Raw genomic sequence first — 25085 nt, forward strand, 5'->3', positions numbered from 1 at the left:
GTTAGACAAGGACGCGTTCGGTAGAAATGCTGACTGCCCTTCCAAGGGTGGCGTGACGAACAGGTACAAGGGGGTAGCCATTGTCCCAAAGGATACATTTGAACTAGGGTGGAAGATAAGTGTGTCAGCCCCATGGGGCGCTGTGCCAAACAGATCAGGACTTATCCGGAGACCCGCAGAGGCTTCAGAACAGAAGGCTCCATCAGCTGGTACTGAGGTCCATGGTGGCTCTGAACATGTTTGTCAGAAACATTGGCCAATCTCCGCTACTGATTGCGACCCATCCCAATGGTTTAGAAGAAAATTAATCAGCTGCTTGTCAATGATGTTTCGCTGTAATTAATTAACAGGGGACAAAGCTTTCGAACAGCTATTTCCAACAGCCCCAGGGCTGGGTACATTTAAATACCAATGCAACCAACCTCCCCTGCTTCTACTGCTTAAAAAAAAATTAATGGTCCCAATTTTATGTTAAGATTTTGACCTCATATTTAAATGAGACTTGTCTCTCTTGCAGTTTTATTTGAAAATGAGTTGCTCTGTGGTCGTTTCTTAGCGTGTAGCAGCGACCCATATTAATCAGTTCATCAACAGAGTTAACTAGTTGACGAACTAAACTCAGGATGAAATATCATCGGGGTTCCATTCAATATTAAGCGATCTCTGCAATTTATGGAAATAAAACCTATCTGGAAATGTAATTTTTATCTTTTATTTCTAACATTTGCCAGAGACGATTTGCCGAAATTGAACAGGCAAGACCAATGGTAATCTAACTCTGCTTCTTAACTACACTCCTGTCCCTCTGGGAGGTTACCAGCGGCGTTTCTTTTGCCCACTTCACTATTTTAACCAATGGGCTTATAGATGGCGTCCCAGGAACCCATAAAAGCTGGGGACTGAGTGACATTCGAGTTTTTTCCCACGTCCTGCAATCCCTGAAATGGAGCTGCTAAATTATTTCCGTTTTTTGGTGTACTTCACGATTTCCGTGGCCGTCTCTGGAAAATCGACATGCAAGCTGAAAGGGACGTTTAATCTGAATAGTTTCAAAACGCCAGGGGATGTGATCATCGGAGGGATGTTTCCCATTCATTACAGAGTGGTGGCCTCGAATTCATCGTCCAGCACATCGCCCCAGTCTTCGGGTTGTGAGGGGTAAGAACTGGAAATGCATAGTAGTCAGGTTATTGAAACTCGGGGTAATCCCCAGACTAGCGAAAACCTGTCTAAAATCATCAGAGCAGCTAAGGAAACAAAGAAGTCAAGTTTCCCCATTAAAGTAGAATCTCTAATTGTTTACAATTCTTTGGACTGGAACTTCAGACAGTGACAGCATCAAAAAAAAAATTCCAATCAGATTCCTTGTTCCATGAGATGTGTTACTTCTTTATTGAATTGTTTAGTTCCAGAGCCACAATGTATGGTTTATGCTGTAGGTTTATAAAGCACACGTTCAGTGGAATGTGGAAAGCCATTGGATCCTTGGGACTGGAGATAGTTTGTGGTCCAGTTGCGATCTCAGGTGAACGGTGGGGTGATAAGACTATTGTCAGTGCCGTTGTTTTCAGGGGGTCCTTATTTGAACGTTTGTTTTCGAGATGCATTTACTATTTATCACCAGCTGATTGAAGAAACCAACGTGGCAATTCAGTGAAACACCGTTCGAATCAAAAATCAAGCGAATACATTTTAACACGAGCTAATTTAACGTTCCCGCGAAAATATAGTAAAAGATCAACACTTAGATGGAACCTATGGATTTTATGATAGATTGCAGAGCTCGATATCTTACTGTTATCTAATTGGTGTGTTAACGATGCGCTGTTAAGAATTTCCAGTATTGACAAGAAGGTAAACACTTTCTTGGGGATTTTTGCGCACTGTCACATCTTCAGTTGAGTGACATTTCAGCCATTCACTGGGTGGGGCGTTTGTGCTTCCAATCAAAAACTTACAACTTGATGGTGAGTCATCTGTGTAAAACCGAATCAGGGGCTCTGTATGGTAATTGGATTTCAGGTAATAGCTGGAGGGAAAGTTGGGTTGATCCCAAATGGCCAAGGGAAATTGCAGATATCCAAAGGTGGAGGAAAAAACAGAGCAATGACCTAGATTTTGTGGTTGACGGTGCTTTTTCTACACTGACCTTGAAGCGAGCTGTTCACAAAGATTTGGTGAACCCTGGATTTTCCCTTTCCAGATTTAATTTAAATCTAGGGCTAATCGGAAACGCCAAGCGTCCAGTAACAGTGATGGCATCAAGCAGGGGAAGGAACCAATCATATTCCCTCAGACAGTAAATCAGGAAAATGCAGTGATGATCTGCCATCTTTTACTCATTTTGAAGAGAGTTATTATTTAGTCATGGGATGTGAGCATCAATGGAAGGCCATCATTTTTTTGCCCATTCCTAATTGCCCTGAAGCAGGCAATACTAAGCCACCTTCTCGGGCAGTCCATGTGGTGTACATATGGCCACAGTGCTTTTAGGGAGATAATGCTAGGATTTTGACCCAGCAGCAGTGAAGGAATGGTGGTCTAGTTCCAAAACCTGGATGGAGAGAAATTTTCAGATGACAGAGTTCAAATCATCTTGATTTGATTTATTGTCACATGTACCAAAGTACAGTAAAAAGTATTTTTCTGCGGCCAAGGGAACGTACACAGTACGTACATAGTAAACAAAAAGAATAATCGACAGAGTACATTGACAAATGGTAGATCGACAAATCGTGTTGATGTCCTTCTCGGTGATAAAGGTTACAGGATTGTAACGTAATGGCAAAGGAGCTTTGGTGAGTTGCTGCAGTGCATCCTGTGCATTGTACACACTGCTGCCACTGTGTGCTGTTGGTGAAGGGGGTAAATATTTTAAAAAGTGGATGGGGTGCCAATCAAATGGGTTGCTTTGTCCTGGATGTTGTTGAACTTCCTCGGTTTTGTTCGAGCTGCACTCATCCAGGCAAGTAGTGAGTATTCCTTGTACCTTGTAAATAAATGGTGGACAATTTTGGGAAGTCAGAAGATGAGTCAGGATTCCCAGCCTCTGACATGCTCTTGTCGCCAGAGACTTTGTACAGCTGGCACAGTCAAGATTCTGATCAATGTTAACCCCCAAAATGTTGACAGTAGGGATTCAGTGATGTTAATGATACTCAAAATCAAGGAGGGTTGCTTAAATTCTTCCTCTTTGGAGATGCTCATTGCCAGCACTTTTGTGGTACAATTATTACTTGCTACTTATCAGCCCAATCCTGAATTTTGTCCAGGGCTTGTTGCATGCAGGCATGGGCTGTTTCAGTGTCTGAGGAGTTGCAAATGGAACTGAACACTGTACAATCAGCAGCGAACATCCCCACTTTTGATCTAATTATGGAGGGAAGAGCTTTGATGAAGCAGCTGAAGATGGTTGGGCCGAGGACACGACCATAATGGTTGCAAAATAAATGATTGGGGCATAGATGTTAGAAGTTGAAATACCATAAACACTTAATGAAAATGATTACGTTAAAAATCCAGGGATTTAAAAAATCAAGTGAGATACACTGACATTACTGGAATATGTATTGGGCGGGATTCTCCGTTGCCTGCCGCCAATAATTGGCGATTGGGCGGAGAATCAATTCCGACGCTGGAATCAGGGCCGGCGCCGGTTTGGCCCCGGTTTGGGATTCTCCGCCCCCTCCAAACTGGCGTCATTGGGACACGCGCCGCACGCAAGGCCTTTGGCGCCTCATCAGCCGGCCCACCCATGATGCTCCAGCCCAATGGACCAATTCTCACCGGCGCGGGACACATATGGTCTTAGCCGGCGTGCCGGCTGCAGACTGTGTCCAGCGTCACCACACTCGGCTGAGATCCATGCCGCTGGCCGGGAGGGGGGACGGGGGGGGGGGGGGGGGGGGGGGGTCTGGTGGGGGGTGGCCAGGGGATGGGCTGTAGGGTCTCGGTTTGTGGGTTAGGTTACGCGCATGGCCGGCATCATGTTGTACGATGCAACCGGTGCAGGTCGTCAGCCGTGCGCATGTGTGGCCCGGGACCCGACCCTAGCCCCTCACCGGTACCGGAATCGATGAAGGGTTTGTGCCGATTTGCTGGTCGTGAAACACCACGGGCTGGATTCTCCTGTCATCGATGCCGAAATCGCGTTTGGCGATTGGCCGGAGAATCAAAGTTCCTGACCGAATGGGGTGGTGCCGCTTTCCCGATGCTCCGCCCCCTCTGCGTATGCCACGCGATGAATCAACAGCAGGCCCACCCCCGATACTCCACCCCCCGCCCCGCTGTGTTCCCGACGGCATCGGTCGCGTGTGGTCTCATCCGTCGGGAATTCGGCGTGGTGGCTGTGGAGTCAATCCAGTGCCGCCACAGTCGGGGGAGGGTCGATACGCAGGCGGGGGGGGGGGCTTTATCAGGGGCACTGTAGTCTGGGTGGTCTGGGGCATGTGAGCCGGCCAAAGGGGGGGCACTATTTCATGGGCCAGGTCCACGAGCGGCCTCCGCCATGTAGCACGGCGCAGTTGCTGCAGGCCGTCGCCATGCGCGTTCGTTGCCACGGCACGGCAATTCTCCAGGTCCTATCGGCAGCTAGAGCCGGGTGCTCTATGCAACTGCCCAGCTAGCCCCCAGCCGAACTGATGATCGACGGCCGTTTTACGCCATTTTCTCGTGAGGACATAGCTTCAGAATCGGAGAATCCAGCCTCATGGGTCCCATGCCAGTGTTGGCACTTGTGCAGAAATGGAGAATTCCGCCCATTGTGTTTCCCAGGGCCAGAGAGGTCATTCAGCAATAAATATGACTTAGTTTTCTATTTAAGAATCAAATTACACATCATTAACACAGTGTAATCTTTTCAAGGATTGTTGGATATGACATCAGGGCTTAAAAAGGAAGTTCTCTTCAGTTCAATAATTTCGAATTGATTGCAGTCTGTAGAGACTTCTTCAGGAGAAACACTTAATCACTGAAAGCAACTTTTGAATTTCCACACATAACTACACGTTTGAACACCATAAATTGCTGTCTGTTTCTTGCGTCAGAGAACAGCATAATCTAGATCGATGAAATAATGCAAGGAATACAAGCAAATCATTTAATTTCGATTGTAAACATGATGAACTCATACCAGCTTTAAATATTAACTGCTTCAATGACCTTTCTATCATAAGGTCTGAAGTGGGGATGTTCGCTGATGATGTTCAGCACCATTCATGAGTTTGCAGATACTGATGTCCATATGTTTTGGTCATGCCCGGCACTGGAGGGGTTCTGGAGAGGAGTGGCGGGAGCAATATCTCAGGTGGTGAAAGTCCGGGTCAAGCCAAGCTGGGGGCGAGCAATATTCAGAGTAGTGGACGAACCGGGAGTGCAGGAGGCGAAAGAGGCCGGCATTCTGGCCTTTGCGTCCCTAGTAGCCCGGCGAAGGATCTTGCTAATGTGGAAGGAGGCAAAGCCCCCCAGCCTGGAGGCCTGGATAAACGATATGGCTGGGTTCATAAAGTTGGAGAGGATTAAGTTCGTCTTGAGAGGGTCTGCGCAGGGGTTCTACAGGCGGTGGCAACCGTTCCTAGACTATCTCGCGGAGCGTTAGAGGAAGGTCGGTCAGCAGCAGCAGCAACCTTGGGAGGGGGGGGAGGGGAAAGGGGGGACTGCCTGGGAGGGTGGATGAGCAAGAGATAACATGAAGGGTTGGGGAAACTGGCATGTACGGGAGAGGGCCAGTGTACAAAGCTGTGTAAATATATCTTGCTCTGCGTGATTTCTCATTTTTGTGCTACGGGGGGGGGTTATTGTTTGTAAGGGAGAAAAATTGTGTTAAAAAACTTTAATAAATATTTTTTTAAAAGAGTTTGCAGATACTGAAGCATGCCCAAATGAAACAGGGCCTTGGCAATATCGAGGCTTGGTAATTCTCCTCGAAGCCACACACCATCCTGACTTGGAACTATAATGCCACATACCATCCTGATTTGGAACAAAAACTTCACTGTCGCTGGGTCAGCATCCTGCAACTCTCTCCGTACAGCACATGGACTGCAGATGTTCAAGAAGGCAACTTGCCACCACTTGCTCAAGGATTATTAGGGATGGGCAATAAATGCTGGCCTATCCAGCAATGGCCACATACCATGAATGAATTTTTAAAATGTTATGATTCAAACGATAACGGGTTGGATTATCCGTTCCTGAGACTATGTGCCAGCGCAAATGGAGAATCCGTGGGACTTTCACGATGGGAAAATTGGGGTAAACCACTCACCAAATCTGGTACCGGTGAGGGGCTAGAACTGGTGCCGCGTGTAACGGCCGGTGAATCGCCAGGTCCCAGGCCACACATGCGCAGGGCTGACGACCTACACCGGTCGTGCTGCAAAATATGGTGCCGTCCGTGCTGGAACCCTAACCCACCCACCCCGACCCCACCCCCGTTCCACCCTCCACCACACCCCTCCCAGCCCTAGCTGACGCCCACCCCGGCCAGCGGCATGGATCGCGGACGAGTAGGGTGGCCCTGGACACTGTCGGGGGCAGAGCATTGCAGTGGGCCAGCTGATGACGTGCCAACGGCATGCGATGCGGGTCCCGTGACGCCAGTTTCGAGGGGGTGGAGAATCGCAAACCGGCCTCAAACCGGTACCTGCCCCGATTCAGACGTCAAAATCCATTCTCCGCCTGATCGCTGATCCAGATTTCAGCGTTGGGCTACAGAGAATCCAGCCCAACCAATGCATTGGCACATCACTACACTGCGTCACAGAATAATAATGTGGAACTACAGGAAAGAAGCAGGGCATTTAGTCCACTTGGTCCATGATGTTATTAATGCTCCTCATGAGCTGTCTCCCAACCCTCCTCATCAAACCCTCCCAGAATTCTATCCTTTTTCCCTCATGTGTTTATCTGCCTTCTCCTTCAATGTATCTCTGCCCATTCACTTCAATTATTCCATGTGGCAGTGATTCTACATCTAATCACTCTCTGAGTAAAACTGAACTTTCTCCTGAATTCTTTATTGGATTTTTCAGTGACTGACATATATTTATGGCCCTTCATTTTTGTCTGCCCCACCCTGGAACTACCTTCTCTACATCTACTCTATCAATCCCTTTATAATCTTAAAATCCTCTATCCAGTTCCTCCTCAGACTTCTCTTTTCTTGATAAATGAGTCCCAGCCCATTCACTGGAACACAGATTTATACTTGTATCACTTAACACAAACAGATGCTCCATTTCCCCCATAAAATTCAAGAGTGGACGGAATTATGTTCTTGTAAACCTTCTAGTAGTTAGCTCAAGAGCAGGCCTAGGAGAGCATGTGTGTTATAGGGAAACATTTAAATATTCATTCATAAATGATTTTATCATAAATCATAAAACTATAAAATGATGGGCGATACGCTAGCACAGTAGTTAGCACTGTTGCTTCATAGCGCCACAGATTGGATTCGATTCCCGGCTTGGGTCACTGTCTGTGCGAGGTCTGTACGTTCTCCTCGTGTCTGTGTGGGTTTCCTCCGGGTGCTCCGGTTTTCTCCCACAATCCAAAGATGTACAGGTTAGGTGGATTGGCCATGCTAAATTGCCCTTAGTGTCCAAAAAGGTTAGGTGAGGTTACTGGGTTATGGGAATGGGATGAAGGTGTGGGCTTGGGTGGGGTGCTCTTTCCAAGAGCCAGTGCAGACTCGATGGGCTGAATGCCCTCCTTCTGCACTGTAAATTCTATGATTCTATGATAGCAGAGAATGAGTCCATTAAGGCTTGTGCCAGTACTGGATCTGCAAGTAAAACAATCTATACAGTTAAGAATTCTGCTGATGTTTGTTGCGAGGGTGCCTCAAAACCCAGAAGGGTAACTTGAAACACTGGTTCTCAATTTGATAAAATGTGAGGATAAATATGCAATCCAGGGAGGGAAAGGGTCCAGTCTTCTTGTAATCACTGAAAAAAATTATGTATATTATCATTTTAAAATGCACAATAAGAAAGGCCACAATACAAAACAAAGGTACTTAACTACAATAGTGGCTAAACACATGCTACATTCTGGAATTACACCCCATTCCCATCTATCTACATAGAATCATAGAATTTAGGGTGCAGAAGTAGGCCATTCGGCCCATCGAGTCTGCACCGGCTGTTGGAAAGAGCACCCTACCCAAGGTCCACACTTTCACCCTATCCCCATAACCCAGTAACCCCACCCAACACTAAGGGCAATTTTGGACACTAAGGGCAATTTAGCTTGGCCAATCCACCTAACCTGCACATCTTTGGACTGTGGGAGACAAACGGAGCACCCGGAGGAAACCCATGCACACACGGGGAGAACGTGCAGACCGTCCGCACAGACTGTGACCCAAGCCGGGAATCGAACTTGGGACCCTGGAGCTGTGAAGCAATTGTGCCAACCACAATGCGACCGTGCTGCCCGGTTGCATGCCAAACATACCTGAGCTCTGAAAAATGCCCTTGTCCTTAAATGTCCGTTATCCCAAAACAATCTTCCCATACTGTATAATTCTATGAGTGAAATCCAGCAAATAATTACCACCTACGGGTTATCTTTAAATTTAGGAAGTCTTCTTCAGTGCAGCACATATTGTCTCTTAAGTTTTTCAAATCAGCAGTTTCTAGCCTAGAGTTCTGCTTTCTGGAGCAAGGCATGGCTGTGATTGTAATTGCTTTCCAGCTGCTTCTCTTCTTTCTCCTTTATGCCTCTCCTGTCAGTACAGAGCAAATGGCTACTGATATACCATATTTCCCTTTTGATTTTCTCCTAACTAAACAACTCGCCAGGCTTTTGGCATTATGCGTGAAATGTATTCTCATGTCCCCACTTTGAACTAATCTCTTCTGCAGTTTTAACATCTAAAATTCTTTTTATTTTTATTGTTCCCACCTCACTTTGGGCAGCAAGGTAGCACAGTGGTTAGCACTGTGGGTTCACAGCGCCAGGGTCCCAGGTTCGATTCCCGGCTGGGTCACTGTCTGTGCGCACGTTCTCCCCGTGTGTGCGTGGGTTTCCTCCCACTCGTCCTGAAAGACGTGCTGTTTCGTTATTTGGACATTCTAAATTCTCCCTCTGTGTACCCGAACAGGCGCTGGAATGTGGCGACTAGGGGCTTTTCACAGTAACTTCACTGCAATGTAAACCTACTTGTGACAATAAAGATTATTATTACTATATTATTTATTAAAGATTATTATAATAATATTACTTATTAAAGATTATTATTATTACTTAAATAAATAACCATTTAGCTTGCCTCTAAGCTAATTCGCATATCAAAATTCCCTCAGACAGCTGCACACTTTTCAATTCCTCTTTCATCCCGTTCTTCAAACTTTATTTTATCCAAGCTTCTTTAATCTTTATTGTATCCTATTCTTAAATCTTTACTTTATTCAAGGTCTTGGCAACACCAATCTCATTTCTTGGCATCTTGTTATATTCTCCTGTTAGTGGTAGATTTTCCGATCGTGGAAAGGAGGCAATTGGACTGATGTTCCATAATGTTTTCATGCATGCCAATCAGGAATGACCACCTCACTTAAGCCTCCCAAAATACACCCAAATGTATACTTGAAACAAGTTTTGTGCCTGAAATTTAATTTGCTAATTAATTAACGCAATGTCAATTAGAGGGGTGCAGTGCTCTGACAGTGAGATGTGGCAGGTCCGGGAGGCATCCAGCGTCCCGGATGGCTTCATCTGCAGAAAGTGCACCCAACTAGAGCTCCTCACAGACCGCATGGTTCGGTTGGAGCAGCAGTTGGATGCACTTAGGAGCATGCAGGTGGCGGAAAGCGTCATAGATCGGAGTTATATAAATGTGGTCACACCCAAGGTGCAGGCAGAGAAATGGGTGACCACCAGAAGGGGCAGGCAGTCAGTGCAGGAATCCCCTGTGGTTGTCCCCCTCTCGAACAGGTATACCCCTTTGGATACTGTCAGAGGGGATAGCCTATCAGGGGAAAACAGCAGCAGCCAGAACAGTGGCACCACGGCTGGCTCTGATGTTCAGCAGGGAGGGTCAAAGCGCAGAAGAGCAATAGTCATAGGGGACTCTATAGTCAGGGGCACAGATAGGCGCTTCTGTGGATGTGAAAGAGACTCCAGGATGGTATGTTGCCTTACTGGTGCCAAGGTCCAAGATGTCTCAGAACGGGTAGCGGGCAACCGGAAGGGGGAGGGCAAACAGGCAGAGGTCGTTGTACATATCGGTACTATGACATAGGCAGGAAGGGGCATGAGGTCCTGCAGCAGGAGTTCAGGGTGTTAGGCAGAAAGTCAAAAGACAGGCCTCTCTTGTTTTAATCTCAGGATTACTCCCTGTGCAACGTGCCAGTGAGGCTAGAAATAGGAAGATTGAGCAGCTAAACACGTGGCTAAACAGCTGGTGTAGGAGGGAGGGTTTCTGTTATCTGGACCACGAGGAGCTCTTGCGGGGCAGGTGTGACCTGTATAAAAAGGACGGGTTGCATCTAAACTGGAGAGGCATAAATATCCTGGCTGCGAGGTTTGCTAGTGTCACACGGGAGGGTTTAAACTAGTATGGCAGGGGGTTGGGCACGGGAGCAATAGGTCAGAAGATGAAAGCATTGAGGGAGAACTAGGGAATAGGGCCAGTATGGCTCTGAGGAAGAGCAGACAGGGAGATGTTGCTGAAAACAGTGGGTCTAGTGGCCTGAAGTGCATATGTTTTAATGCAAGAAGTATTACGGGTAAGGCAGATGACCTTAGAGTTTGGATTAGTACTAGGAACTATGATGTTGTTGCCATTACAGAGACCTGGTTGAGGGAAGGACAGGATTGGCAGCTAAATGTTCCAGGATTTACATGTTTCAGGCGGGATAGAGGGGGATGTAAAAGGGGTGGCGGAGTTGCGCTACTGTTTAGAGAGAATATCACAGCTGTACTATGGGAGGACACCTCAGAGGGCAGCGAGGATATATGGGTAGAGATCAGGAATAAGAACGGTGCAGTCACAATGTTGGGGGTTTACTACAGGCCTCCCAACAGCCAGCGGGAGATAGAGGAGCAGATAGGTAGGCAGATTTTGGAAACGAGTGAAAACAACAGGGTTGTTGTGATGGAAGACTTCAACTTCCCCAATATTGACTGGGACTCACTTAGTGCTCGGGGCTTAGACGGGGCAGAGTTTGTAAGGAGCATCCAGGAGGGCTTCTTAAAACAATATGTAAATAGTCCAACTAGGGAAGGGACTGTACTGGACCTGATATTGGGGAATGAGGCCGGCCAGGTGGTAGAAGTTTCAGTAGGGGAGCATTTCGGGAACAGTGACCACAATTCAGTACGTTTTAAAGTGCTGGTGGACAAGGATAAGAGTGGTCCTAGGATGAATGTGCTAAATTGGGGGAAGGCTAATTATAACAATATTAGACGAGAACTAAAGAACCTAGATTGGGGGCGGATGTTTGAGGGTAAATCAACATCTGACATGTGGGAGGCTTTCAAATGTCAGTTGAAAGGAATTCAGGACCGGCAAGTTCCTGTGTGGAAGAAGGATCAATACGGCAAATTTCGGGAACCTTGGATAACGAGAGATATTGTGGGCCTCGTCAAAAAGTAAAAGGAGGCATTTGTCAGGGCTAGAAGGCTGGGAACAGACGAAGCCTGTGTGGAATATAAGGAAAGTAGGAAGGAACTTAAGCAAGGAGTCAGGAGGGCTAGAAGGGGTCACGAAATGTCATTGGCAAATAGGGTTAAGGAAAATCCCAAGGTTTTCTACACGTACGTAAAAAACAAGAGGGTAGCCAGGGAAAGGGTTGGCCCACTGAAGGATAGGCAAAGTAATCTATGTGTGGAGCCAGAGGAAATGGGCGAGGTACTAAATGAATACTTTGCATCAGTATTCACCAAAGAGAAGGAATTGGTGGATATTGAGTCTGGAGAAGGGTGTGTAGATAGCCTGGGTCACATTGAGATCCAAAAAGACGAGGTGTTGGGCGTCTTGAAAAATATTAAGATAGGTAAGTCCCCAGGGCTGAATGGGATCTACCCCAGAATACTGAAGGAGGCTAGAGAGGAAATTGCTGAGGCCTTGACAGAAATCTTTGGATGCTCACTGTCTTCAGGTGATATCCTGGAGGACTGGAGAATAGCCAATGTTGTTCCTTTATTTCAGAAGGATAGCAAAGATAATCCAGGGAACTACAGGCTAGTGAACCTTACATCAGTGGTAGGGAAATTACTGAAGAGAATTGTTCGAGACAGGAACTACTCCCATTTGGAAGCAAATGGATGTATTAGTGAGAGGCAGCATGGTTTTGTGAAGGGGTGGTCGTGTCTCACTAACTTGATAGAGTTTTTTGAAGAGGTCACAAAGATGATTGATGCAGGTTGGGCAGTGGATATTGTCTATATGGGCTTCAGTAAGGCCTTTGACAAGGTCCCTCATGGTAGACTGGTACAAAAGGTGAAGTCACACGGGATCAGGGGTGAGCTGACAAGATGGATACAGAACTGGCTAGGTCATAGAAGGCAGAGAGTAGCAATGGAAGGATGCTTTTCTAATTGGAGGGCTGTAACCAGTGGTATTCCACAGGGATCAGTGCTGGGACCTTTGCTGTTCGTAGTATATATAAATGATTCGGAGGAAAATGTAACTGATCTGATTAGTAAGTTTGCAGACGACAGAAAGGTTGGTGGAATTGCAGATAGCGATGAGGACTGTCAGAGGATACAGCAGGATTTAGATCGTTTGGAGACTTGGGCGGAGAGATGGCAGATGGAGTTTAATCCGGACAAATGTGAGGTAATGCATTTTGGAAGGTCTAAGGCAGGTAGGGAATATACAGTGAATGGTAGAACCCTCAAGAATATTGAAAGTCAGAGAGATCTAGGGGTACAGGTCCACAGGTCACTGAAAGGGGCAACACAGGTGGAGAAGGTAGTCAAGAAGGCATACAGCGTGCTTGCCTTCATTGGCCAAGGCATTGAGTATAAGAATTGGCAAGTCATGTTGCAGCTGTATAGAACCTTAGTTAGGCCACACTTGGAGTGTAGTGTTCAATTCTAGTCACCACACTACCAAAAGGATGTGGAGGCTTTAGAGAGGATGCAGAAGAGATTTACCAGGATGTTGCCTGGTATGGAGGGCATTAGCTATGAGGAGCAGTTGAATAAACTCGATTTGTTCTCACTGGAACGACAGAGGTTGAGGGGCGACCTGATAGAGGTCTACAAAATTATGAGGGGCATAGACAGAGTGGATAGTCAGAGGCTTTTTCCCAGGGTAGAGAGGTCAATTACTAGGGGGCATAAGTTTAAGGTGCGAGGGGCAAGGTTTAGAGATGTACGAGGCAAGTTTTTTAACAGAGGGTAGTGGGTGCCTGGAACTCGCTGCCGGAGGAGGTGGTGGAAGCAGGGACGATAGTGACATTTAAGGGCATCTTGACAAATACATGAATAGGATGGGAATAGGGGGATACGGACCCAGGAAGTGTGGAAGATTTTAGTTTAGACGGGCAGCATGGTTGGCACAGGCTTGGAGGGCCGAAGGGCCTGTTCCTGTGCTGTACTTTTCTTCGTTCTTTGTTCTTATTCTTTGAACTGGGGCTGGTGCAGGAATCTGGTGGAGTTAAATCTGAAAGCCAAAAGCTTGCAAAGTCTAAAGCTGGATTTAAAGTGAAATGGCCAGTTATTAGCTTGGTTAAATTTTGTCTAGGGCATAAAGATTGGCTGGCAAAAATCGAAGGATTGCAAAACAAATCTTGATATTAGAATTGATACTGTGAGCAATTAATGCGCGGCATCCAAAACCCTGCTTGACAATTGGTGAACTGGAGGGCTGCTGCATGAGATGCATGTGAGCAGGATTCCCTGTTTGTCATTTTAGAACATTGTGCACAGGAGATATCAATGCAGCACTCCTGGCAAAAGGAGGCCGCCAAGGTCAATACTGTGTACAGTTCTCTTAGGACCTGGGAACAGTTGCAGAAGGAAATGGTATCTGATGGAAGCTGCCACGGTAAGTTTATTTAATATACCATTTAACAAGTCTGAATGTTTCAAAGCAACCTGTTGCACAGTACTTCGGGCTCTTTCATGCTTAATTATACTTCAGCAAGGTGCATGTATATGGGAAGTATTGCGGCACATTGAAATCTTCAAAGGACTTTAAACATGAAATAATAAAATATCAGAATCTAAATGCACAATTGCTTACTGACACCCATAATAGGGTGTAAATTGGGAATATATTTGTTGTTTAATCTACTCCATACCCTGGAGAACAATTTATCCTCTCCAGTCTCACCACATAATCTGATGATCCACATCCATGATACCATTCTGATATATATGAAGGTGTATTGTGGAGCCAAAATTGGTTATTTTTCTGTTATTGTAGGTCTGGAAAATCCTGCCAGGATTGCCTGGAATCACAGCACCTTACATTTCTCTCACCAGTGTATGCAATCTCATCTGTACATCTTGCAGAAGGTGTAGTTAGTTTGAGGTGGCAGTATCAGTTGATTCACCATTTACGGGTGAGGAGGATCGAGTGGTTGTTGCAGATGTGGATCAGCAACCCAATACCTGGTTGTCCACATGCCCGCCGACAACCATTCCTCGGCTTTTGAAAATGCAGCAATCATGGGCAGCACGGTAGCACAGTGGTTAGCATGGTTGCTTCACAGCGCCAGGGTCGCAGGTTCGATTCCCGGCTTGGGTCACTGTCTGTGCGGAGTCCAAAGATGTGCAGGTTAGGTGGATTGGCCATACTAAATTGCCCTTAGTGTCCAAAAAGGTTAGGTTGGGTTACGGGGCTAGGATGGAGGTGTGGGGTTAAGTGGGGTGCCCTTCCCAAGGACCGGTGCAGACTCGATGGGCCGAATGGCCTCCTTTTGCATTGTAAATTCTATGTTCTATGGGCAGGTGTGCTATGATGGCTGTTGGTGTTGAGTAAGAATGGAGTTGAACATGTTGGCAGCACTTACCAATAACTTTGGCTAATGTGCCAGTCATATATTTGATATATATATATATCTGTGTGTGGCTATCATAGAAACATAGAAAATAGGAACAGGAAGAGGCTATTCGGCCCTTCGAGCCTGCTCCACCATTCAATATGATCATGGCTGATCATCCAACTCAAGAGCCTGTTCCCACCTTTCCCCCATATTCTTTAACCATTTCACCCCAAGAGCTATATCTTTCTTCGCTATAATCCTTCTTGAAAATATGCAATGTTGTGGCCTGAACTACTTTCTGTTGTAGCGAATTTCACAGGCTCAGTGCTCTCTGGGTGAAGAAATTTCTCCTAATCTCAGTCCTAAATGGTCTATCTCGTATCCTCTCACTGTGACCCCTCATTCTGGACACCTCCCCACCCCCGTCAACCCTCAGTAACATCCTTCCTGCATCTATCCTGTCTAGTTCTGTTAGAAGTTTATAGGTTTCTATGACATCCCCCCTCATTCTTTAGAACACCAGTGAATATAATCCCAACTCAATCTCTCCTCATACGTCAGTCACGCCATCCCAGGAATCAGTCTAGTAAACCTTCGCTGCACCCCCTCTATGGAAAGAACATCCTCCCTCAGATAAGGAGACTAAATTTGCACACAAAATATTCCAGGTGTGGTATCACCAAGGCCTTTTATAATTGCTTCAAGACATCCCTGTTCCTGTACTCAAATCCTCTTGCTATAAAGGCCAACATGCCTTCTTTACTGCCTGCTGCACCTGCATGCTTACCTTGAGTGACTGGTATACAAGGCCTAACAGATCTTGTTGCACATACTCCTCTCCTAATTTATAGCCTTTCAGATAATAATTAGGCTTCCTGTTTTTGCTACCAATGTGGGTAACCACACATTTATCCACATTATACTTTATCTGCCATGCATTTGCCAACTCACTCAGTTGTCCAAATCATACTGAAGTATCTCTGTGTCCTTCTCACAGCTCACTCTCCCACCCAGCTTTGTGCGAACTGCAAATCTTGAGTTCGGATCTCACAATGGAAAATTGTCAACTTTTTGTTTCAATATATCTGGCCAGAAAATCACCATGAAAATTCCCATATTGCTGTTTTTAAAAAAAACACGGCTAGTTCACTCAGGTGTATCATGGTTGAGAACATGCCTTCTCCACTTGGTCTGGCCAACATTTAATTTGAGCCTGCACCAAATGGTTTATTCTTAATACCTTATGAAATGAAATAGTAATCACCATCATTTTATTGCAGGTAGGCATGGGTAATAACTGCAGCCTTGCCAGCATTGCACATATGGTGAGAAGAAATAAGTAAAAAGAACATTTTTGCTCATATAAAATCACTTACTAGGCTAATGTGAAACTGTTTGAATGGGTTAATGCACTGGATAACTATATTTTCTCTGCGTAATATGTGGCTTTGTAAATGTGAGATGGAATTTTCTCTTAACCTCTCATTGTATGGCTGAACAGGTTCAACTTCAGAGCTTTCCGCTGGGCCAGAACAATGATCCACGCAATTAACGAAATCAACCAGAACAATTCCATTCTACCAGACATACAGCTTGGGTACACAATCTATGACTCTTGTTTTACCATTTCCAAAGCTGTTGAAGGAACATTAACCTACCTGACTGGACAAGATGAAGCTGTACCTAACTACCGGTGTGGCAATGGAGCTCCTTTGGCAGTGCTGATTGGAGCTGGCGGATCAGCTCTTTCTATTGCAACTGCCAGAATCCTGGGACTGTATTACTTTCCTCAGGTAACAGAATGGAAAATGCAATGGTGATAGGCTCTATGTTTTCATTAGAACTTCATTAAAAATGTGAGCATTAAGCTGAGGGATATTGTCTTAACATGACAAATTATCCATGCTTGTAAAGTATTTCACAATCTAAAGTCTTAACATGATAAACAGTAAAATTGAGTGAAATAACTTCAACGGTTTGTCTGAAATTACGACAGATCTTACTGAAAGTTACCTTATGAACAACATTGTGTGTTAAGAGTGAACGGTATTCCAGGCTATCTCAAACTCAACCAGTTCAAGAGAATTAATCCATAATTGCGCCATTTCAGATTCAGATCATTTTCATTAAAGTGTGAAAACTTGTGTATCTTTGGATAGAAATTCATAATTCTTCCTGCAGAAACTGTTGAAGCCCGCTAACTCCCTGACTCAGTTCTAGAATTCATTGGAAAAAATGTAAATCACGTTTAATGTTCTGTCTGTTATAAAAATAGGGCAATCTGAACCTGCAATGTGAAGAGTTTTAAAATTCATACCAAATGTACATTTTAATTAGATTTGGAAGATAATTTGTTTGTGCCTTTAATTTAGCTTTTCCAAACTGAAATCCAAAGGTGAGGCACAGAGACCTTTCTTAATCAAATAAAATCGTACTGGTGAATTCCGGATTTTATTTTGCCCCAGTTTATGATAAATATTTTTGGCATCGACTACCTTATTGAACAGGAATTAGAAATAAGTAAAGGCTGTATGAAAATGCCAGAAGATATATCCGATGGCAGAATGTGAAATGTACAAAGGAAGTGGTAGAATACATTGTTTTGCCAAATGTTTTGTTGTGGAGTGTGAGGAAATGGATTCCTCGTATAAATCTTTGCACATTCACATTCATCTTTTAGCACTGTATTTAATGCTGATCAGGGTGAAATCCAAGGCTGAATCAATAAGTTGTTCTTGCAGTTCATAAGCCCAAATGGCTTGACCAAGATTAATATCGAGGAGGATTGGCAACATTAACAAAGTGCATAAAACATCTTCAGTTGGGATGTACCCCATGGAGATTTAAGGGAAGCTCAGGAAATAAAATAAAGTGATATGAAAAAAGTGTGACATAAGTTGCTTGGTAGTTTGGAATTTGAGTACTGCTGAAAGAGACATCCTGTCAAAGCTTTTCATCTTACACTCATCAGGCCAGAGGCAATAAAGCCAAATTTCAAAGGGAGCAGCACCTTATACTGCATGAGAAAGATTCTGGTTGGTTGGCAAGTTGGTTCTGATTGGTCAAGGCATTGTAATAGACAATGCACCAGTGAGCTTTTGTCCCCCATGCCTTTGTTTAATTCAAAAAGGTGCAATGCCTGGACATGTTCCTTTTGCCTGGAGAGGTCAGGTCCCAGTGTATGAATATATGCAGCTTCGGGAAGTGTAATTTTTTTTCAACTAAACAAAAGCGTGGGGGTAACAGCTCCTTGTGGCATTCTCCATGGCAACCCTCAACCAATCAGAGCCAACATGCCACCAGTTTTACCAACCTTTTTCGCGTGGAGTATAAATTGTTGTCCCTTTTGAAATTTGGCATTCTTGCATCTGAAACTAATGAGTGCAAGATGAAAAGCTTTGACAGCATGTCTCTTTTTTCAATAATACTCATAACAAAAGTTTTCAAAAACTGGGGGGGGGGGGGATAAAGTAACTTGCACGTACTGCCATTGAAATATTGTATTGTTTTTGGCTGAATGTTTTACATAATTTCTTTGACTACTATTTTGCAGGTGGATTACTCAGCCTCTTGCTCAGTTCTCAGTGACAAATTTCAGTTTCCATCCTTTATCCGCACCATACCAAGTGATGTTTTTCAGTCCAAAGCAATGGCAAAACTTGTGGTACACTTTGGATGGACATGGGTGGGCACAATAGCATCAGATGATGACTATGGCAAATATGGAATAAAAAATTTCAAAGAAGAGGTAGAAAAGGTTGGAGTATGTATTTCATTTTCTGAGACTATCCCCAAAGTTTATGCAAGAGAGAAAATAGATCGGATCGTAGACACAATTCAGCAATCAACTGCCAAAATCATCGCCGTTTTCTCCGCTGATATTGACCTGAGCTACTTAATGGAAGAAGTCCTGCGACGCAACATTTCTGGCAGAACGTGGATAGCTAGTGAGGCTTGGATTAACTCCGCACTGATTTCCAAACCGGAATATTCCTCTCTTTTGGGTGGAACTATTGGATTGGCAATTCAACGAGCTGATATCCGTGGTCTACAGAATCATCTCATTCAATTAGATCCAATAAATGCTGGAGAAAAACTGATAACTGAGTTCTGGGAGAGAGCCTTTGACTGTATGTGGCCTGAGAGTGGTGTGGCTGTCAGTAGTATGTTTGATGCTGAAAAAACTGACACTAACAGAACAGGTATTAAGAATAGAATCCATAATATTCCCCCTCTTTCTCAGAGGTTCTGTTCAGGAAAGGAGAATTTGTATGGAATCTACAATACATACACTGATGTATCCCAACTGAGGCTGACATACAGTGTGTACAAATCTGTGTACACTGTGGCAAATGCACTTCACAATCTGCATACCTGTAAGAAAGGAGAGGGCCCTTTTGCTGGCGGATCATGTGCAAACATCACAAATTTTCAGCCGTGGCAGGTATGTTTTCATTGAATAGCTCTTCATGGAATTAATGGATTTATTTTAATTTGATTCTATTTTGTAACAATGTGCTGCTTTTCAGTCAAGCAACAATACACACATCAGTAAAGTATCTGTCCACACTGAGTAAACATTCAAGAGTAAAAAAGTCATATTATGCCCATTACTCTTCTATTCTGTGTAGCTGCCCTGTTTAGTCTTCGAGTAATAGAACACAAAGGACACCATATGGCTCTCGGTGACGTTGGCAACTGTTTGAAAAAGCTAGCCAATTCGTCACAGTCCTTTGCTCTTTCCCCATTGCCTTGAAAATGTTTTCTCTTCAAGAATTCATCCAGTCCCCTTTGAAAAGTTACTATCGAACCTGCTTTCACCAGCCTCTCAGGCAGCGTGTTCCAGAACACAACTCTGTGTGTGAGTCTTGTTGCTTTTAAGAGAAGCAACAAGACTCACACACCAGTAAAATATCCCTCCACACTGAGTGAAATGGAAAGAGTGAAAATGTCACTCTTCCTGAAAGTTAAGCCCATCTCATGCCTGTCCTCTGTACCTGCCCTGTTTTAGCTTAGAATAATACAGCATAAAGTAGATCATTTCATTCCATATTGAAATGGACGCAAACTTCAAAGTTGTTCTTGTTTTTGGGAGTATTGAAATATTTGATGAGTATTATTGAATCAGGCTGTTTTAAAGGTGTCTTCTTGTCTTTCTAAACTTGGTGTGTCCTCTCACTCGGGAGTCCCTACCTCCACCCTATGTGCTGCAGCATGTGACGTGCACACCAGAATGTGACCCAGGAGACTCTTCTCTAAATGCCCCACCGAGGTGATAGTCTCTGTGATTGTGGAGGGTGCAGATGACAGTAGTGACAAGAAGTCAGTGTCTTCCCCGGATTGGTGCCTCGGGGTATTCTGGGGCTGTGTCTGGGGACGGGGTACCCCAGACAGGCCGGTATGGTCTGATGATGTTCCCGCAAGTATCTGGCGAGAGGGGTGACTCACTTGCTACTGGGCCATCACTCTACATCGGGAGCTCACTTGCTTGTCACAGGCTGACCGCGGCCTCGGAGATAGCCCTCTTTTGTGCTTCCCTGGCTAATTCCTTCGTCCTTTGCTCCATGAGAGGGGGTGAGAGTTCTTGAGGTCCAGGCGCCCTTTCTGGTCCTCTCTGGCTCCCTACTGTAATGGGCTGCTTTTTCTTCAGGCTCACATAAAAAACATGATAGGATGCTACACGGGGAGGGACTGTACCTGGTGGCATGTGTGTGCAAGGCACCTGGCCAAAGAGAACAATACAGGTTTGTAGGCTTGGTGGGATGTGACGGAGATGCAGGAAGGTAGATTTTGATTGGCCTCTATGGGAGTGGGGATGTGTTGTGGGGAGTGAGGGATAGGAGTGATGCCAGGGGAACAGAGGTGGTGACTCACCCGAGCTGCCCTAAAGAGGTCATTCATCTTCTTCTGACATTGCGTGCCAGACAGTCTAGTGAGGCTGGCAAAACTGACCACCTCGGCCACCTCCGCCCAGGTGCAGTTGACCACGTGTTGGAGCCTCCTGCCCACCCTAGGGAAGAGGGTGTCGTGCGTCTCCTCCACTGCATTCCAACATTTGATCATCGGGAGAGTGGGGAATTGCTGCACAGAATAAACACCCTTGTGCACAACCAGTATGATGATTCTGTCACTTTTTTCCGCAATGCGGGTCGACCTCTGAACCCTTGACCTATCTCTCCAAGCATCCCCCTCCTCCCTGGGCACACCGCGTGCAGGTGATGGGTGTGAGCGAGCACTCAGCTGACAGGCAGAGGTCAGACTATAGCGTAGATTGAGGAGTGCTGACACTCAGCTCTCTGAGTTATCATCAACCCCTGCCTTGACAATGACCCGCTGACAGTGTTGACACACTCCCATCATCCTGGAGTGATGTGACATCGAGTCTGCTCTGCCATTCAATCATGATATTTTCTCATTCTCCTGCCTTCTCCCCATAACCCCATATCCCCTTATTAATCAAGAACCTACTATCTCTGTTTAAAAGACACTCCGTGATTTGGCCTCCACAGCCCTCTGCGGCAAAGAGTTCCACAGATTCACCACCCTCTGGCTGAAGAAATTCCTCCTCATCTCTGTTTTAAAGGATTGTCCATTTAGTCTGAGATGATGTCCTCTGTTTTTAGTTTTTCCTACAAGTGGAAACATCCTCTCCACATCCACTCTATCCAGGCCTCGCAGACGGACCAGACATTGCCCTAAGTGAATTGGGCAAGTATGAGGGCCTCCCTAGCCATCCGGACCCTCAATGCTGCCGCCTGTCCTGCACCTGTTGTTGTTCCGGTTCCTCCCTGGGTTCGTCCCCCAGCCCCTGCAGGTCTGGCGCTGCCTCATTATCTTCCTCCTCCTCCTTGGAGGTGGCCGCATGTTCCTCATTACTAATTTGTGCTTTGACAAAGGGTCATCTAGACTCGAAATGTTAGCTCTTTTCTCTCCCTACAGATGCTGCCAGACCTGCTGAGATGTTGCAGCATTTTCCCTTCGGTTCCTCATCACCAACCTCCAGCTCATCGCCCCCCCCCCACTCTGTGCAAGGTTTTGGAGGACACAGCAGACCACCACAAAGTGGGCGACCCTCCGCGGGTGTGTACTGCAGAGCACACCAGAGTGGTCGAGGCATCGGAACCGCATCTTGTGGAGTCCAATATACCGCTCAATCACAGCCCGGGTGGCCAGATGTGCTTCGTTGTAACGGGTCTCCACTTCAGTCTCTGGCCTCCATACTGGCATTATTAGCCAAATCCTCAGCAGCTACTCTTTACCCCCAAGTGCCACCCATCCTAGGGTGATCCTCGAAGAGGCCGGGGATGATCGACTGCCCCAGGATGTAGCTGTCGTGCACTCTCCCTGGGAAGCGTGCACACATGTGCATTATCTTCATCTGGTGGTCACACAACAGCTGTATGTTGAGGGAATAGAAGCCCTTTCTGTTAACGTAGGGCACTCGCAGATGGCCCGGTGAGCACAGGGCAACATGTACCCTAGACACCCACACATATCATCACCTGGACCAGGCGCTGGTCCCCTCCCCACCCTCTAGTCGTGGACATGTCCCTGGAGCTGTGTCCCATCCCCTGGGATTTCATCTTTTGGCTGCTGTATGTGTGGTGTTGCCTCTCGCAGTGTTCAGGCACAGTGTCCAGGCATCACAGTCTGATTGGGATGCTAGGAAATGACTCTCGCATGTTACATGGCCCGCCCACCCACAGAAATCCACTTGGGTTGTGTGAAGTGCTCACTTAACCACGATTGGCAATTGCCTATTAGTCTTCAGCCACATGATCAGAGGCCTTGGCAGTTGGCGTGGGCTATGGGTTATCGGTGTGGCAGACGGGCAGGGGCAAGGGTTGCCTCCGGAATAGGTACACATGATCCAGGTGTTGGCATGGTGGTGCTGTGTGCGGTTCCCCCCCTCTCCCCCCCCCCATTTCCCTCCCCCAGCGCCTCCCCCACAACACTCCCATGGCCACCCATCCCAGCCGAGGGCTCCCCAACCCCCGTTGTACACTGCGATGGCAAGTCCAGCACGCCGGACTCTTTGCCTGTGAGTAAAAATGGCAACTCACCTCCTCGACTCCCCACAGAAGCCCTTCCGCCGGGTTCACGTTTTGAAAAAGGAGTACTAATCGGCGCCAGCGTGAGCACTTGCTGAGGAGGCCGCTGAAGGCCGTAATATATGGGGTGGCTCCCGTTAATTGTATGGAAATAGGGCTTAATTGGTGATAATTGGTTTCTCGCCATGCTACGGCGAGATCCTGATTTCGCCTACGGGAGCGAGCTGGTTGCATCACAATCCGTTGGCACTTGGTGGGTTTTCGTTTTCTCCTCTCCGCTATTCACCGCCCTCATTTCGCTCAAGCGAGAGCACAACAAGGCTGGAGAATCACGCCCATATTCTCTCAAATGGAGAATTTGACCGAGTCACTTTCAGGTCATTTTAAAGCGTGTCTTAAATGAGAAAAGTGGGAATGAGAGGAGCGGCTAAGCATGAGATGCTGTTTTATATTGTTAATCTGTCCTCTGTTCTTTCCAGCTTATGTATTACCTGAAAAATGTTCGGTTTAGGAGCCTTCTTGGGGAAGAAATATATTTCGATGTAAATGGAGATATCGATGCAATGTATGACATTATGAACTGGCAGAGAACCTCCGATGGGCATATCTCTTTTAAGGTAGTCGGTAGTTACAACGGGACCGCACCACCAGGACAAGAGATGACCATTCAAAATGACTCTATTCTTTGGAATGCTGACCAGGTTACGGTATGTAAGTAGTGAAGCATCAGCTTCATTTCTAACAGAAGATGATTTAGTAGAATTTAATTCCTATCTGTGCTTAGTAGTGGCAAAGTCAAATGGGGATAAGTGTGTGAGTCTGGGAGGGGTTTGGACAATATGGGGGCGGGGAGCGCATTTGTTGATACTTCTTCTTTTGGACTAAATGGGTCCTTTTCTGATTGGCAGGCAGTGACTAGTGGGGGATCGCAGGGATCTGTGCTAGGACCCCAACTGTTCACATTATATATGAATGATTTGGACAAGGGAACTAAATGTATTATCTCCAAATTTGCAGATGATATAAAGTTGGGCGGGAGGGTGAGCTGTGAGGAGGATGCAGAGATGTTTCAGTGGGATTTGGACAGGCTGAGTGAGTGGGCACATGTATGGCAGATGCAGTATAATGTGGTTAAATATGAGGTTATCCACTTCAGTAGCAAAAATAGGAAAGCAGATTATTATTTCAATTGATGTAAATTGAGAAAGATGGATACTCAGTGAAGCCTTGGTGTCCTCGTGCATCAGTTGCTGAAAGTAGTGAGAGGATTTGAGTTTAAGAATATAGACATTTTACTGCAATTGAATAGGGCATTGGCGAGGTCACACCTGGAATATTGTGTGTAGTTTTGGTGCCCTTATCTGAGGAAGGATGTTCTTGCTTGGGAGAGAGTGCAGCAAAGGTTTACCAGGCTAATTCCTGGGATGGCGAGACTGTCATATGAGGAGAGACTAAGTCGTTTAGGATTTTATTCATTGGAGTTTAGAAGAGTGAGAGGGAATCTCATAGAAACTTCTAAACTTCTAACAGGATTAGACAGGATAGATTGAGAAAGAATGTTCCTGATGATGGGAGGAGTCCAGTACTAGGGATCATAGTTTGAGGATAAGGGGTAAACCTTTTGGACTGAGGTGAGGAGAAATTTCTTCATCCAGCGAGTGATGAATTTGTGGCATTCGCTACCGCAGAAAGTAGTTGTGTACTTTCAAGAATGAATTAGATATAGCTCTTGGGGCTAAAGGGATCAAGGGATATGGGGGGAAGGCGAGATCAGGGTATTGAATTGGATCATCAAACATGATCATAATAAATGGCGGACCAGGCTCGAAGGGTCGAATGGCCTTCTGCTGCTTCTATTTTCTATGTTTCTATGCTTTCATAATTCAAACCGACAAATGAATTCAAGAGGAAGCCCCACGATTCTCTGATGCCTCCCTGGTGGAGGTTCTATTGCAGGAGATAAGGGGAGGAAAGAGGGACATTTTCTTTCTCTTAAATAGGTGGTGGCTTGTCAATACTAAAACTAAGCATCAACATCACATTTTACACTTTGGTCTGCAGTATCTTTCCATAATAGCTCCTGAGCCTG

General features: G+C 45.8%; 1 protein-coding gene across 1 annotated transcript in view; it reads left to right on the forward strand.

Moving 5' to 3' along the window:
• The first annotated feature begins 876 nt into the window (after nt 1-876).
• vmn2r1 (vomeronasal 2, receptor 1) overlaps nt 877-25085 on the forward strand; it is a 37288-nt gene continuing 13079 nt past the window's right edge. Inside the window, exons 1-4 of the mRNA XM_072474407.1 lie at nt 877-1158; nt 16447-16738; nt 18499-19389; nt 23476-23703. Of these exons, the coding sequence (XP_072330508.1) occupies nt 944-1158; nt 16447-16738; nt 18499-19389; nt 23476-23703 (1626 nt within the window). The 5' untranslated portion in view covers nt 877-943. The remainder of the gene's footprint in view (nt 1159-16446; nt 16739-18498; nt 19390-23475; nt 23704-25085) is intronic.

This window comes from Scyliorhinus torazame, chromosome 14, assembly GCF_047496885.1.
Source record: "Scyliorhinus torazame isolate Kashiwa2021f chromosome 14, sScyTor2.1, whole genome shotgun sequence".
Lineage (NCBI taxonomy): Eukaryota > Metazoa > Chordata > Chondrichthyes > Carcharhiniformes > Scyliorhinidae > Scyliorhinus > Scyliorhinus torazame.